Here is a 16,699-nt window from a genome sequence, read left to right on the forward strand (position 1 = left end):
GCAGTGTTGGCGCGGGTACGTGTTGGATTAGGAGGAGCCTTGGTATAGCTCTTTTGTACTTTCATGTTCTTCACATTATCTTGTAGAGCATCATTTCTAAACTACTTCTGTGGCGGGTATTAAATACCATCATTAATGCACATTTGGACTGCTCTTGCTGGTATGATAGTCCTCGTAAGGCAGAAACTCCCTGACTTGTTGGAGGCCATCACATTTATTTACACGTCGAGGCCAGAAGCCTAGAAGGGATCCTCGACTCCTCCTTCACCTTCCCAGTCCAGATTATTCTCGCTCATAATTACACCTTAAATTCGTTTCCTATCTCTCTCGAGACTAATGCCTCATCCTTAGTTTGGGCTTTCATTGTTTCTTAACTAGATACAGAAATAGTCTTCTAACTGATCTTGCCTCTGGACTGACCTCTTGCTGTACTCCCCGCAAAGCAGTCCTAGGGCTCTCGGTTGCCATCAGAATAAAGTTCTGTTTCTTAGGGAGCCTTCATGATCTCATCCCTGCCTTTTCTTTTTCTGCCTGCCCTCCTGCTAATTGTTTACTGCCATTTTTTTGGGGGGGGGTCCTGGCAATTTCTGGAATGCCCTGTACCCTGTTACATTGCTGCTGTTTACTCTGCTAGAAATGCCCTTTCCTCATTTTTTACCTCATTAACTCTTTTTATCTCAAAACTTACACTTGGTGTCACCTCTATTTCATCTATGTCAGGTGCCCTTTTCTGTACCCACAGTGACCTTCTCTTTCCTCCCTCATAGCCCTTATCATACTCTAAGAATATTTTAGTAGTTGATTTTCTTGTCTGTCTCCTTCCAAGGTGCTGAGCATGTTAAGGCTAGGAACCTCTTTTTGTCCTTTTCTGTGTTCCTTGTGCCTGGTGTAGCACCTGGTAGTTAGTTACAGGTATTCCTTAACCGACTATGGAAGAGATGCACAGGTAGAAGCCACAGGGCACAGCTCAACAAATGGGGAACTTCTGAACAGTTAGAGCTTTTCAAAGTTAGAATGTGCTGCTTTAGGAGTGGTGGATTCCTGTATCTAGAAATGTGAAAACATAGGTTGGGTACACTTGACAAGCTAGTTGACAAACTAGTTGCACATCTGGGATTTTCCAGATATTTCACTCTGAATAAAGTTGTAAATTTGGAAAAATGAATGGAATTCATAGTTTGAATATATAGCTAAACTTATCTCACAGTTCATCTGTAGCAGGTGTAAGAATTGAGAGGAAAGTGCTAATCATGTTATATCTTAAAATGTTTTATAGTAAAAAACTAAGGAACGTGTGTACGTTAAATCTAATTTCAGGTTTGGCTTCCATTGCAGCTCCTAATTCCAGTTTTAGGTCATAATCTCTTCGGTGATTTTAGCACAGTTGTTTAATTGAAGTTTGTCTATTTTAAAAGTTAATCTTTTTTTTGTTTTTGTTTTTGCCGTCCGCGGGCCTCTCACTGTTGTGGCCTCTCCCGTTGTGGAGCACAGGCTCTGGATGTGCAGTCTCAGGGGCCGTGGCTCACGGGCGCAGCCGCTCCACGGCATGTGGGATCTTCCCGGACCGGGGCACGAACCCGTGTCCCCTGCATCGGCAGGCGGACTCAACCACTGCGCCACCAGGGAAGCCCTAAAAGTTAATCTTTTGAGTATTTCATTTATGCATATGGTACAAAATGCAAAAGGCATAGGGGTATACAGTGAAAAATAAATCCCCTACACCTTCCTAGTACCATCCCCAAGCAATCTAGCCACCTAGTTCCCCTTCCATTGGCAACCACTGTTACCTGATTCTACTCTCCCCTTCTAAAGATAGTCTGTGCATAGATAAGCACCTGGGTGTGTGTGTGTGTATTTTTTTGAAATGGGAAAATCATGCAAGGGGCTTGGAGAGACATGTTGGAGAGTTCTTCACCTGATCATGTTGGCTCTGGGATGCAATCAGGAACTTTCAGAAGGAGGGCCATGGCTCCCAGGCTCCAGCACTTTGTAGTTCTTGCTTTTTAAGAATTGCCAGAAGATGAGGTATTTGCTTCCAGAGATCTCCAGGCTTCTTGGTATTTCACTTCACATTGTAGATATTTTAACATTAGTTTTAACACATCAGAGCTTTTGATAATAGTGTTCTCCAGTGTATACCTGATTCTGTTTTATCTTGCCAAACAGGTTGTGGTCTTCTCAGAGGCTGGAGCTGTGTCTTATTCATGACATTGTGTCATACTGCCTTAGTGAGTGGTTGGTAAATATGATGGGTTAATTGCATTTCCAGATGGGATGAGAACTCTGGTGTTGCTTGTCTTTCACAAGGCCACACACTCAAAAAGAAAAAAAAAAAAGACTACTGGTGGCTTTAAGAAATAATTAGTTTCTTCTGTATTCCAGTACATTCTCCAATATCCAGAAAAAAACATGGAACTGCATCTGTTAAGTGTCAGTAGATATTTTAGATAGCTGAAAGGCAAAAATGTACCAAAATGTAGCAGAATACAATCCCCACTCACTCCCATCCCATAGCTGATATCTGGTTTCAGGAATTCATCATTGTCAGGAGGGTCTGCAGGGAACTTGTCCAGAGTTCCTACAGCAGCCCTGGGGCTCAGCCTGCTGTATCGCCTGCAGAGTGGGGTTTCTATGAGAAATGCAGCACTTCTGGTAATTGCAGAGGAATTAAAAGCCTATTTGGCTGTAGGCAAGTGTATTCACTTTAAATCTGTACTGCGTTCCAAAAGGAAGTGGCTTTACTCAGCAGCTGCCTCTTTGCAATTGCCATTTGTTTCCAAGTAAGGGAAGATTACCAAAAATGTTTATTTCTTAGCTTATTCAAATATTTATATTTTCTCTAGTTTCTTTTCTGAAGTATTTTGGCTCATTCTTTTTTCTGATAAACAACTGCTGTTCAGATTTCCTTTGTTCCAGTAGATTATAAATGTTAGCTTTAGAGCAGATCTGTTTCTTCAAAGGATCATTGGCAAGTGAGATTCGATATAGAGCGATACATGCCAAAATAGGAAAAAGCTGGCCTTTAATAATTGGCAGTTTCTAACCCCAGAAACTGCAATTTAAAATTTTATATTCTGAAGGTTCCAGAGGGAGAAGAGAACTGCTTTGGAATGCCTTTCACGTTTAGGCAGAGAGCATCAAAAAGGGAGGAAGCAAAGGACAGGCATGGTGCTTTCACGCTTCTTAGTGTTCCAGGCTGCTCTTGGCCAAAGGTTTGGGCTTTTCAGAAATCTTACTCAGCCCATTCACCACCTCTCTCCATGCCCCTGACTCTACCCAGCTCCACTCACAAGCTTACTTCTTTCCCTCCTGCCCTTCTCCGCCCCCACCCCCTGGCTGCACTGAGACTCTCCAGAGCTAGTCTTGTTCCCGCCCTCAGCACTGCAGATGAGGCCTTTGACCCTGTTTGCCGCTGGCTTTATCTGCTGCCCCAGGGGTTCTGGTCCCTGGCTAGCTGTGCCTCTGCTTGCAATAACTGAGACCTAGAATAAAGGAGACAGCAAGTGTGGGGAAGCATAATAAGCTTGGTTTTGAATCTGCCACATTTGAGAGCTGTAAGATTATTAGGTAGATATGTCTAGTAGGTAATTGGGCATATGGGAGAAAATGAAGATATAGGAGAGTGAGAGAGATGAGTTGATGATACAAAATCCCATCAGTGGTGAAGTGGGCTAGAGCTAGTATACTAGGAGAGAAGGATTTATCATTTGGAGAGGAGAACAGGTCTCTCCTTGGGACTGGTGCGCAAAGATTGAGTGTTCTAAACAGATCTGCCTGGAGCTGAAAAGAAAGGCAGAAAGGGGGTTCCTGTGTGCCAGCCGCAGGGGACAAGAGCATTGTCCGAGAGAAGGGAATTGGGGAGGGCAGCAGGTGGTGAAGCTGTGGATCCTGTGAGATTTGGAGTGAGAAGACTAAGGAGAGAGGGGTGAGTGGGGAAGGGATTGCTGAGCAGGATTAACGGCCTACCCTGAAGCTGGGGATCATCTTTGTGTCGTAGCAACTTTCTCTTCCAGGTGTGATTTCCCCCAGCAGTGCTGGGCAGCAGAAGTAGAGTGAGAGGTGGTCAGAGTCCTGATGGCAATACGACTGTGTCGGTAACTAGTCTTCTTTGGGGCACAGTCTGTGGGAAAGTGAAACCAGGTCACTAGCTAGACTGGAGAGGATGGAAATAGCTTTACTGGCTATTGCATCCCAACTATGAGCATAGCCCTTGGCTTACAAATGTGCTTCATAAATGTTGGTTGAATCAGAGTGTTGGAGACAAAGAACCGGTTTTATAGGAATCAGATGTTATGATGGGATCTTTGATAGAGTGGGATTTTTGCATTTGTTTTGGTTATGGGGCAATTCTTCAGTACATAGGAATACTGAATGTTAATATTGAAGCCATCAGGAAGATGGCAGGAGACAGAGTGAGCCAAGCGCCCAGGCCTCTGCAGAGTCCCTGTGTGTCACTGATGATGTTGGCGTGAGAAATAGCCGTTATGAGTAGAAGTTGGGAGCTTCAGAGTATAGGGGGTTTTGCATGAGGAAGGGGTGTGTAGGACCTAATGATTCTGAAAGAATGCTGACCCTACTGTCTAGGCCCTGAGGGTTGAGGGTTAGGAAAGCCAGTCTGGGGGAGAAGGTGGGGAAGACACTTGTGAAGAGGCTGAGAGTATGGGAGGCTGTTTAGAATAGTGGCGTTCCCAAGATGGGGGACAAAACAGAAGGGCAGCAGTATTGTTCTTGGCAGGGCATAGGAAAGCTTGTGTCAGAATCTCTGGGGTCAGTAGGCTGGTGCTTACGGGGAAGTGCAGCAGGGCCTAGGGTAGCTACTCTGGAATGATTGCTGATGCCACTGGGGTCTGCGTTTATTAAAGGGGACCTGTGCCAGACTGACAGGTGTGTCATCTTAATTATTTGATCCTCATAATATGGTTATACTAGCCTCATTTTATAAAAACTGAAACTCGGAAAAGTTAGTAATTTACCTAATGGTCACACAGTCTCATGGTTCTAATCCAGTTCTTGCTGACTGTGCTTAATTTTTTTTTCATGCACTTGCCCTTCATGTATTGCCCTGTTTAGAGGTAGCATGGATATAGGGATATAGTCAATGCATTCTCTTAATGTTAGTCAATGAGTGTTGCTGGGAAAGCCTGCCCATTCTGGGCCCAGACTTTCTGGGCTGCAGCTCTCTCTCACCCCCTGGTGGTAGTGATGGTATTTCGGCCTGCTAAGATGAGAGGGAACACTTCTAGCCAAGGTGCCACTAAGTCACTGATGTGCAGCAGCAAGAACATACCCTTTGTTGTGAACGTGGCACTTACCGAATACAGCCTTCAACAATTGTTTGTATACCTATCTTAACTGTAAAGCAATACTTTAATATTTGCATACTCCCTACAGCGTTCTGGGACTTTCAAGTAGCGTGTGAAAAGAGAAACCCAGAGGGGAAGTTACAGTCATTGGATTGAGCCCTTCTTATCCATGGTTTAAACACCTCCTGACCCAGTTAATACTCAGGTGTCCATCCTTTCTTTTATAATCTGGAAGATTACTCTTTCCCTGTTTCCTCTTTGTTAAGTCCTTTTTTTGTTGGTTTTTTTCATTAGCATATAAACATGTTTGAGTATCTTCCATTGAAAAAAGAAGAAAGAAGGGCTTTGAAATCTACCCCACCACCCACCCCCAGCCCTGCTCCCCACCATTACCTGATTACATTCTTCCTAGTTAAGTTTCTTGAAGAACGGTTTCTTGGACCTCTTTTCTACTACTGTTTTCCTAACCCACTGCCCTTTGGCTTCTGCCAGTCCCAGCCTCCACCAAAAAGCCCTTGTGACCACTGAATGGGAGAGGGGTACCATTCTTATTGAGTCCCCAAGGGCAGGACAAAGAGTAGTGTGAAATATAAGGCCTCACTGAAGGTCTTGAAGGTGGCAGCCATTCTGAATTTCACCTGTTGCTTTGCACTTTGAACTCTTTCTTTCATGAACATCTCTCTAGCAACAGGATATATTTATTGATTGATGCTGATTGGTTCTGTTGAGCCACCTGTGTAGGCCAGGTATTGATAGAGAATATTGGTGTTCCCAGGACATCTTCCTAGTCACCCCTCTTCCTTTCCTGATTCTGAATCACTTGAGAAATAGATCCAGAGGTTAGATGGGCATCCAAACATAAACTTTCTCAGTGGTGAAAGCTGGACTAGAGAATGTGGCTTAGATATTCTATGAGAAATTTGTACCTTGGAATCTGCTTGTGAGGTGAGTGGGTCTGTAGAATAGACCTTCATCCCAGTCACATGCAGGCCCTCAGAGCTTGGCTTTTATCAAATAGAGAAGACATTGGTGACTAGTCATGGTCTGTAAATTATACATCTCAGCCCCTTGGCTCTTCATATCTATCTGCCTCTCCAGGGCTTCTCTGTCAGTGGCTGTGGTCCTCAGCAGAATTTCTGAATCCTAGATGGCAGATTGTACAGGAGAGTTGGGGTACTGTTCTGAGCATGAAACAGAGGGTGGCTTACTGGATTGAATTTTTATCCAATTGAAAATTCCTAGGAACAAATGCACAAACATAACAAGACAGAAACCGAGTCATAACTACAGAGGACAAGCAGATGGTTACCAGAGGAGTTAGGGTAGAGGGGGACGAAAGAGATAGGTGAGGGAGATTAAGAGGTGCAGACTTCCAGTTGCAAAATAAGAGTCAAGGATATGAAATTTACAGTGTGGGGAGTATAGTCAATAACTAAACAATATCTTTGTGGTGACGTATTGTAACTAGACTTATTTTGGTGATCATTTTGAAATGTATAGGAAAAAAATCACTGTTGCATAAATGGAACTAATATAGTGTTGTAGGTCACTTATACTTCAAAAACAAACAAACATACAAACAAACACATAGAAAAAGAGATCAGATTTGTGGTTACCAGAGGAGGTGGGCAGGGGGAATTGGATGCAGGCAATGAAAAGGTACTACAAACTTCCAGTTATAAGATAAATAAGTGCTAGGGATATAATGTGCAACCTTATAAATAGAATTAACAATGCTGTATGTTATATATGAACATTGTTAAGAGAGTAAATTCTAAGAGTTCTTATCACAAGGAAAAATTTTTTTCTATTTCTTTAATTTTGTATCTATATGAGATGATAGATGTTCCCTAAACTTATGGTGATAAACATTTCATCATGTATGTAAGTCAAACCATTATGCTGTAACCGTTTTAAACTTATATAGTGATATATGTCAATTATATCTCAATAAAACTGGAAGAAAAAAATAAACACACCCCCAAGACAGTAATCTAATGGGTCATGTAAGAGGCAATGCAGTCTGGTGGGGAAAAGTCTTAGAATCAGACGCAGCTGAGCTGGATTCCCACTCTAGCTACTTTGCATATATTCAACTTCCCTGGCTTGGTTTCTTCCAACTGTTTAAAACAAAAGGAACATTCCTAGCACTGTTTCTGACAATTTGGACTTTTTAAAAAATAGCTAGATTATTTGTTCTTATGAAAGGCTCGTGCATTCATTAGTTAATGACCTAAATCAGTGAGGTCAAGCTGTTGGTGCCTTTTCTGTTATGATGGATCCAGTTTGTTTATTTCTCCATTTTACAGGTTGAATATAAGCTGGGATTCCAAGTAGACAATTTTGTGGCTATGGACATGCCCCAGGTCAACATTTCTGCTCAGGGGGAAGTTCCACGCACTTTATCAGGTGAGTCTCAGTGACAGAGTTTAACATACTGTTTTTAACTGTGTCCCATGTACTCTCAAAGAACAGTTAAACTACTGATAATGTAGTATTCTACGCACACACGTAGGTATCAGACACATAAGTACTTCGAAAAGTAATTTTTTTAAATAGGGGTTATTTGGACTGTTTAAACCATTTCCTCTTTTCCAACCCTTCCAGAACTGTCTGCACTCAGCTCTTCTCTGTCTCCTTGGCCCCCAGCTGGGTCCCTTTGTCTGGTCTTGTTTCTCTTCTGTTAGTTCCCACACTGCAGCCCTGATAACCGCCGAACACTCACTTCTGACCATGTGATATCAAGCCCCTCAGTGCCCCCACCCCAGTCAGCTGAGTACATTGCACACTCCCCAGCCAGTGTGCTGTGTTTACATCTGCCCCTGCCTGCCTGTCTAAACCTTATTGCTGCATTTGCCCCAGTGTTCCAGCAGTGCCATGCTACATGTAGTTCTCAGAGCCATGCCTTTGCACAAGCTGGTCTCTGTATTTGGAACGATTTTTTCATCTTTCCTGCTTGTGAATTTCTATTCATGCTAAATATTCTGCAAGACTCAAAATCTGCACTCTCCTTTTCCTGCCTCCTCTCCCTCCATTTGTTAACTCTTCTGTATTTAACTGTTTTGAACTGATCACATTATCTTGTAATTCTTTCTTTCTCCCTCTAGCCTGTGCCACCCTGAGGGTAGGAGCTGTCTTTTTCAGCTATCTACCCTGGGTGCCTAGCATAACATCTGGAACAGGATAGGCACTCATGACATGTCTGAGTAAATCATTTAAGTGTCATATTTACACCAATTTAACTACTTTTGAGCCAGCCTTTTGAGAGAGGCTTCTGAAGATGTGAGATTTAAAGAAAACTAAAAATTTTTAAACTTGACAGTATAAGCCCCAGTGTTATGGAACTTTTTTGACAGTCTTACTGTTATTTGTGACATTCATTAATCCAAGCTTTAAGAAAACATGGGAAGGCTGGTTAATTTTTATGGGCCAGTAAAGAAATTTAAAAATGCCCATATTGTTCATACGCTGATGTAGATGGTAGAATGATATATTCTAAATTTGTAGAAAAAGAGTCTTAAACTGAAAGATTGAAAAAAAAAAAAAAAAAGTGCACCAAAGTCTGTTATCCCCTTGCTTACATTAATTGATTAAAAGCCAGTTTCTGTTTAGAAAGGTTTTTTTTTCTTTTTAATTCATAGTTGAGAATTTATCAGTTTCATTTACAGGTTTATTTTTAATCTCTTCATTAAGAATAATACATAATTGCATTTTGGTGGTGAATTGTCTTTCCTTTTTTATCAAGTAATTTTTGTTATTACTGTTGATTGTGACTGATGAGGCAGTAGGGTTTGCCTTATGATTCTGTAGCTTTATTATAATAAGAGAACTTATGAGACAAATTGATATGTTAAAAATCATGAGCAAATTTGAAAATAATTCTCTTCCTTTATGTCTTGGTTTGTTCTTTAATGCTAACTTTTATATCTGTAATGAATGAAGTACTTAATGTCCAAAGCTGTGTAGTCTATAGATAAGTTCTCTGAAAGTTTCTGCTTAGTATGTTATGTAAATGTATTATTTGTAGTTTTATTGAAACAAAAATAAATTCTAAATTATTCAATGGGCATTAATGTTGATTTTTAGAAAATTAAAATATTTTTTCTTTTTTAAACAGTGTTTCGGGTCGAGCTTTCCTGTACTGGCAAAGTAGATTCTGAGGTTATGATACTAATGCAGCTCAACTTGACAGTAAATTCTTCAAAAAACTTTACAGTCTTAAATTTTAAACGAAGGAAAATGTGCTACAAAAGTAAGGAATTTATTTACCAAAGTATGTGTTTTATATAGATGTGAGAAGGTCAAAAATAGATTTTGTCATCTTTTTACAGATTTGTGATCAAATCTTGATTATAGTTGCAAGTGAGAAAAGAGAGCACTAACTGATGAAATTCCAAAATAATCACCTAGATAGCTTGTAGCCAGGAATCTCATTCAGGCCCCACTTACTTCCTGCTTTCTCAAAATTTTCATCAGATTTGTTAAGGATGTTTTCCTTTAGGAATGTGAAATAGCACTAGTGGCTGAAGAGGTAAAGCAATCAGGTAATTTTGATAGGGACCCCTGAGTAATGGGGTGTTAACTATGTTTCCTTTATGAATTACCATTATGTAGAAGAATTACCCTGGGGCCAGAAAGACCTGCGTTAGAATTACAGCTCTGCTCTTGACAGGATAATTGGAACAGGTTTCTTAACCTAAGTCTCAGTTTTTTTCATCTGTAAAATGGCATAATAACCTGTTTCAAGAGGTTGGTTGGTTGGTTGATTTTAGATTAATTGAAGCTAATAACCTGAAACTTAGAATACCATATGTGGGTACTTAATACATGTTGGTAGTTTTTGGTTTTGAATAATCTGTTGCTCAAGAGATTACAGTGGATATGAAAGAGCTTCAGCATGCTAGGTCATAGATCAAAGAATTTTAGAATTCTCCTTAAAGGTTATCTAGTCCAACCCACTCACTTTAAGTTCCAGAGAGATTAAAGAGACCTGAATTTACAAAGTCACATTGGTAGAGCCAGTTAGTATCTAAGATAGGAAAAAAAAAAAGCTAAAGAAAACCCCTCTAAACTTGCTGAGTGCTTACTGTGTTCCAAGTGCTTTACACACATTAAACCCATTTAATGCTTATAGCAGCCCTAGGCAGTAGGTTCTCTCATTATCTCCATTTTCTGAGGAGCAAGCTGAGGCTCAGAGAATCCAACCAACTTGCCGAGGCCGGACAGCTAAGTGGTGGAGCTGGGTTGCAAACCCGTGCTCTTGCTTCTTTGGCTCCTTTGTCAAACTGTCTCTTAACACATTTCCTAGTCAAAGTTAGTGCTGAGTGTTATGAGAACGCCTGAGGCCAGCACATGAGTTATAATGGCTAATGTCCAGATAACATGCCAGTAAAAAAGCTGTACTGCATTAGAATGGGCATTTTTTTTTTTTTTTTTTTTGCGGTACGCGGGCCTCTCACTGTTGTGGCCTCTCCCGTTGCGGAGCACAGGCTCCAGACGCGCAAGCTCAGTGGCCATGGCTCACGGGCCCAACCGCTCCGCGGCATGTGGGATCTTCCTGGACCGGGGCACGAACCCGTGTACCCTGCATCGGCAGGCGGACCCTCAACCACTGCGCCACCAGGGAAGCCCTAGAATGGGCATTTTTAAGCTCTAATTTAATCTTTTAATTAGAGTAAATATAAAGTAAACAGTTACTCTCCATGTATATTTTTCCCAGTTTTATTGAGATATAATTAACATATAATTAACATACATCACTGTATAAGTTTAAGGTGTACAGCATAATGGTTTGATTTACATACATTGTGAAATGATTATCACAATAAATTTACTTAGCATCCATCATTTCATATGGATACAATAGAAAGAGAGAGCAAAAAAATAAAAAAAATTTTTTCCTTGTGATGAGACCTCTTAGGATTTACTTTCTTAACAACTCTCACATATATCATACAGTTAACATATTGTGTTAAATAACATATAAAGTACACCGTGCTGTACGTTATATCCCTAGTGTTTATCTTATAACTGGAAGTTTGTACCTTTTGACTACCTCCTCCAGTTCCTCCTCCCTCCTGCCTCTGATAATAACAAATCTGATCTCTTTTCTTACGATTAAAAAAAAAAATTGATTCTTTAGATTCTATATACATATAAGTGAGATCATAGAATATCTCATAGCCTTTCTCTGTCTGACTTATTTCACTTAGTATAAGACCCTCAAAGTCTATCCATGTTGTTGCAAATGGCAGGATTTCCTTATTTTTTATGGCTAAATGGTGTTCTATTATGTGTGTGGCGTGTGTGTGCGTGTGTGTTTGTGCATGCACATGTGTTTTCAGCACTTCTTTATCCAGAATGGACATTTTTAGTCTATGGCCACATCACCCTGAATGCGCGATGTCGTCGGAATGGACATTTTTAAAATGAAAAGTTAGTCCCTTGTTAGCTTTGGTGTTTTGATACATTTGTCAGTTCTTACATATCCAGTTATACCTTCATGTAATTTTAAAGCCAAAGAAGACTTCAGAGACACTAGTTCAACCTAGTCGTTATATAATATGAGGAGACTGGGACCTGGAGTGGTCACCTAAGTGTGCATAGGCAGTCAGTGAGGAATGCAGAATAGGTGGTTCCTGGCCCCTAGGGAGGTGGCGCTGCCTGTACCTCGGCGCTTCATCTGTTAGTGCTTAAAGGCAGAATGTTGGTCAAGTGTGATGGGGTCTGTGGAGCCCACTAAGGTTAATGATTAGCCGATATTCAGAATAATCCCATACCTTCTCCATTTTCTTTAATATGTACATGAAAATTAACAGTTGATGTAATTTTCTATTCTGTTTTAGACTTAAGTTTAATATAGTACCACCCTTTTTATTTGGTGGTCATACTTCTGGCCACTCTAATCATCCGGTTTACATTCATGACTCTTTAATATGTGATCCTAATATATTGATATGATTTTCCAGCTTACTACATTTTGAAAACTGTCTGCCAGAGAAAACATACATGTACTGTATATGTTAATGGGTGTTACTGGGAAGAAAATGTTCCTTTATGAGGGTGTAAATTATTGGATCAGACAGGTTTTGTTACTCTCAAACTCCTCAGAGCCTTTGCACTCTGCTAATGTGCACTGTGAACCTCCACAGAGGTTATAGTATGTAGCTTTCCCCAGACTTCTTGACCACAGAAACCCTTTTTCATTGAGCATCTACCTGTAAGTAATACCCATTGGCTAATATAGGCATAGACTATTGATTGATGAATATAGTGATGATTATCAGAATAGTAATGTAGCATTTATTATATATATATATTTTAACATCTTTATTGGAGTATAATTGCTTTACAGTGTTGTGTTGGTTTCTGATGTATAACAAACTGAATCAGCTGTATGTATACATATATCCCCATATCCCCTCCCTCTTGCATCTCCCTCCCACCCTCCCTATCCCACCTCTCTAGGTGGTCACAAAGCACTGATCTGATCTCCCTGCGCTATGCAGCTTCTTCCCACTAGCTATCTATATGTTTATTATCTTGCAACAAATACCTTGTTACTTAGTTCAGGGACTTCTGTTAGAACATAAAGCTATGTGAGAAAAAATTCTGAAAATATAATTTGGTATTTAAGGATTTTCATGGAAAAGAAAGAATTTCTAAAGCATCTTTTATCTCCTTTTTAATTCAGAACTTGAAGAAGTAAAAACTTCATCCTTGGACAAAAACACTAGCAGAACTATTTGTAAGTGTTACTGTATTATCTTTTTCCATCATTAGGGATGAAAAATGATGGATTGCAAATGAACATGGTTTTGTGTAGCTTGGATGTTTTGTGGTTTCCAGTTTGTCAAAAGATTAAATGACGCCATGCTGCTTATTTCACTGATGTTTTGTAGATTGGTATGTTCAGATGAAACTATTAGAATATTGAAAATTTTGTAAAGCAAAATTCATACATATTTCATGTGATCTAAACTTTTATAAGCAAGAATTTATATCATCATTTCAAATGGTCATAATTAAAGTATGAACGTGAAATATGTGTAAGATCTTCATCTGTTTAACAGAAGGATAGAAAATCTAATTCATGGCCTGGGTAACCCTCAGCTAGTTTCATCCAGGTGAAAATACAGGCTTAAATATCCACATTGTTTAAACCTACAGAGCAGAAACTTGAAGGAGATTTTTATTTTTTGATAATGGTTGTGTAAGGTAGTATAACTTAGACTTCTTTTTCCTTTTCTGACATGGATACATTATTAACTCTTACTCTTCCTGAATTTAATAGCAGTATCTTAAAATGTTACTAGATTCTTTTTATGGAAGTAAACTAAAACAAAATCGGGGGAGGGAATTTCAAGTATGCAGAAGTCAAGAGAATGTTTTGATGAACCCCCATGTGACCATCACCCTGCTTCAGTAATGATCAACATTTGCCAGTCCTGTACCGTTGATTCCTTCCTCCTTTTTCAGTTGGGTGCGTGGGTGGGGAAGGATAGAGTAGTACTTTAAAGCACATCTTAGGCATCATATCATTTCACCCCATAAATGTTTCAGGGTAGGTAACTTTTTAAAAGGCCATTAAAAAAACAAGCCACAATCACCCAACACCTATTCACTTGTATTTGATTTATCACATGTAACAAAATTAACTCCTTAATATCTTCTGATAGCTAGTCCATGTTCAAATTAACCTGATTGTCTCAAAATTGTCTTTGTATAGTTTCTTCCCTGAATCAGGATCCAAATGAAGCCTACACACACTGTATTTGGTTGACATGTATCTTATATTAATCAGAAACCACCCCCTTTCCTTCAATGTCATTTATTTGTTGAAGAAATTGAGTCATTTGTCTCATAGAATTTTCCACATCTGCATTTTTGTGGTGTCATTTAACATGTTTTTCTCTCTTCTAAACTGGTAGTTAGATTTTGTACTTCGTTAGGTTGAGAACTAACTCTTTTGGCTAGAATAGTTCATAGATGGTAGTATGTGCTTCCTATTTTATCTTTTTTATCGCCTCAAGAGGCACAAAGCATCTGGTTGTCTCAAAGTAGACCATTTTTGAAGGTAAAATAATATGAGATTAGTCTGCCTTTTAGAAATATTTCATTTGGATTTGTCTTTGAGAAGAAAATAAAACTATTTTTTAAAATATTGCTGCTCTCCAACTTTACTTGTAGAATTCTGGTGATTTTATCTCTCTTTTATGCTAGTAGGGTTATTATTTCTGACAAGCAGAATACAGTATTGCGTATCCTTGGTCTCTGTCTGCCTCTTCGTTGCTCCCTCTCTCCTCCCCTCCCTTTCTGTGTATTCATCCATCTAACGTTTACTGAGAGGCTATGATGTGCCAGGTGGTATGATTGAGGCAGAGGATTAAACTGAACAAAGCAGACTCTGTAAGCCCCCATGGGTTTCTAATGTAGCAGAGGAAATGGAGTTGCAGTACCAGTGACAACAGTATCTTGTGGCAGGCTGTGATGAGGCCAGCACAAGGGGCTTTGGAAATCCTGAGGAGGGGGCAAGTAACCTCCTCTGGGAATGAGGGTGAGCTTCCTGAGGAGGGTGGCATCTCGCCTGAGACCTGAAGGTCTCAGACTAGGTGGTGGCAGGTGAAATGTCAAAGTGAGGGAATGGGAACAGTGCATACACAAGCCTTGGAATTTGGAGGTAGTCAGGCGGGGCGCATTTGGGGACCTGCCCAGCAGAGCGGTACCCTCTCCTCTGCCTTGGAGTGTGCTGAGATGGATACTGCCAACATCAGCCTTTGGGGCCTTCCTTTCCCACCCCTTCAAGGTTGAACGGCCTGTGGCATTCTTAAGGAAAGTCATACCTTCATTCAGGCTGCTGTAAAGTCTAGCTGCCCTAGAAGCCATTCGGTCTCTCTGCATTGATCTGTTCTGGTTTATTATTTGTTGATTCAAAGTTTAACTTTTAGAAAGCAATCTTATTTTTAAGTTTTTGAAAGCTATGACTTTTATCTTTTGTCCTGACCTATCCCCATAGCTCCACATTTGTATTTCTGTCAATTTGACATCTCCATGTAGATGTGTACTAGGTACTCTTGGACAAAACAAAACTCTTGATTCTCTGTTTCCCCAACCTGCTTCTTTTTTCTGCTTGTAAAGGTACCTTATCCACCTAATTCTTTAAGCCAAAGCTTTGCTTCCTCTTTTTCTTTCTACCCCGGTTCAATCCATTAGCAAACTCTGTTGACTCTGCTTCCCAATCCGTGAACTTCTCACCTTCACCATAACACTCTTGTCCAAGCCACTGCTCTCTCTTTCTTGGACTGCTGTAGTAACCTGATTTGTTCCTGCTTCTGCTTTTGCTCCTCCCCACAGTATTCTTTATACAGCATGCAGAGTCATCTTTGTTTCTTTTATTTTCACGTATGATCATGTGTATCATTCCTTTGGTTGAAGCCTTGCAGTGACTTCCCATATCACTTAGGATAAAATCCAAATTCTTCACTAGAATTCTGATGTGAGTACTCATTAAAACTTACATGAATCTCCAGTTACACCAGTTGTTTCTATTTCTCTGTCTTCCATTCTGCTTGCTCTTATCATGTGGATCTTTGTTTCTGTGTCTCTTTCTCAGTTGTTTCTGTGTGTATGTATATACATGTGTCTCTGTGTCTTTGAATTATTTCCCCTATTGCTGAGGCTTTCTTTCTTTTTGAATAGTATTAAGGTGACTGTTATTTTATTTCATGAGTATAGTCTTGTTTTCCTGCTTCTATCTTTAAAAACAGATAAGCAAAATAATTTCTGTTACTCTCAAAAGTGAAAAAGATGAAAGGTTTGTTTGTTTTACCTGTGGGTCGCTCTACTGTATATCCCTCCCCCTGTGAGTTAGTGGTCATCGGCAACAAAGATGTCTGATCTCTCTGTACCAGGTGTCACTGTTGAGGAAGGGTCTGTAGAGCTTGCTGTCCAGTATGGTAATTACTAGCCACGTGTGGCTATTTAACATTAAATTAATTGAAATGAAATAAAATTAAAACTTCAGTTCCTCCACTGTACTAGCAACATTTCAAGTGCTTAATAGCCACAGGTGGCCAGTGGCTGCTGTATTGGAATGCACCCTATAGAGCATTCCCCTATTGGACAGCACTGCTATAGATGTTTTATTATATGTATACCACTTGTAAATTTTACTCATTAGCCAAAAGTTCTATTTAAAATCCCTCTTTTACTACAACAAAAACACTTTTTAAATTGTGTGAATTTATATCAACATGCTACTGGTAACTGATCTTATCAAAGAATGGACACATGAAATGAAAATCTTTTACAAAGAACAGGGTACTCATTGTGTATATTAGGTCACAAAGCAATTGATGATATTTGTTTAAAAAGCTTAATGTGCTGTTCATTTTTAT

The 16,699-nt window shown here is 39.9% G+C and overlaps 1 protein-coding gene across 2 annotated transcripts in view; it reads left to right on the forward strand.

Annotated features, from left to right (window-relative positions):
* RYK (receptor like tyrosine kinase) overlaps positions 1 to 16,699 on the forward strand; it is a 94,683-nt gene that overhangs the window by 33,663 nt on the left and 44,321 nt on the right. For both annotated transcript variants that reach the window (XM_029213963.1, XM_029213962.1), the window contains 3 exons: positions 7,613 to 7,712; positions 9,421 to 9,555; positions 12,997 to 13,050. In XM_029213963.1, coding sequence (XP_029069796.1) covers positions 7,655 to 7,712; positions 9,421 to 9,555; positions 12,997 to 13,050 — 247 coding nt within the window. In that variant the 5' untranslated portion in view covers positions 7,613 to 7,654. The remainder of the gene's footprint in view (positions 1 to 7,612; positions 7,713 to 9,420; positions 9,556 to 12,996; positions 13,051 to 16,699) is intronic.

Source organism: Monodon monoceros, unplaced genomic scaffold (assembly GCF_005190385.1).
Source record: "Monodon monoceros isolate NGI ecotype Baffin Bay Population unplaced genomic scaffold, NGI_Narwhal_1 Super_Scaffold_11, whole genome shotgun sequence".
In the NCBI taxonomy this organism is placed as follows: domain Eukaryota; kingdom Metazoa; phylum Chordata; class Mammalia; order Artiodactyla; family Monodontidae; genus Monodon; species Monodon monoceros.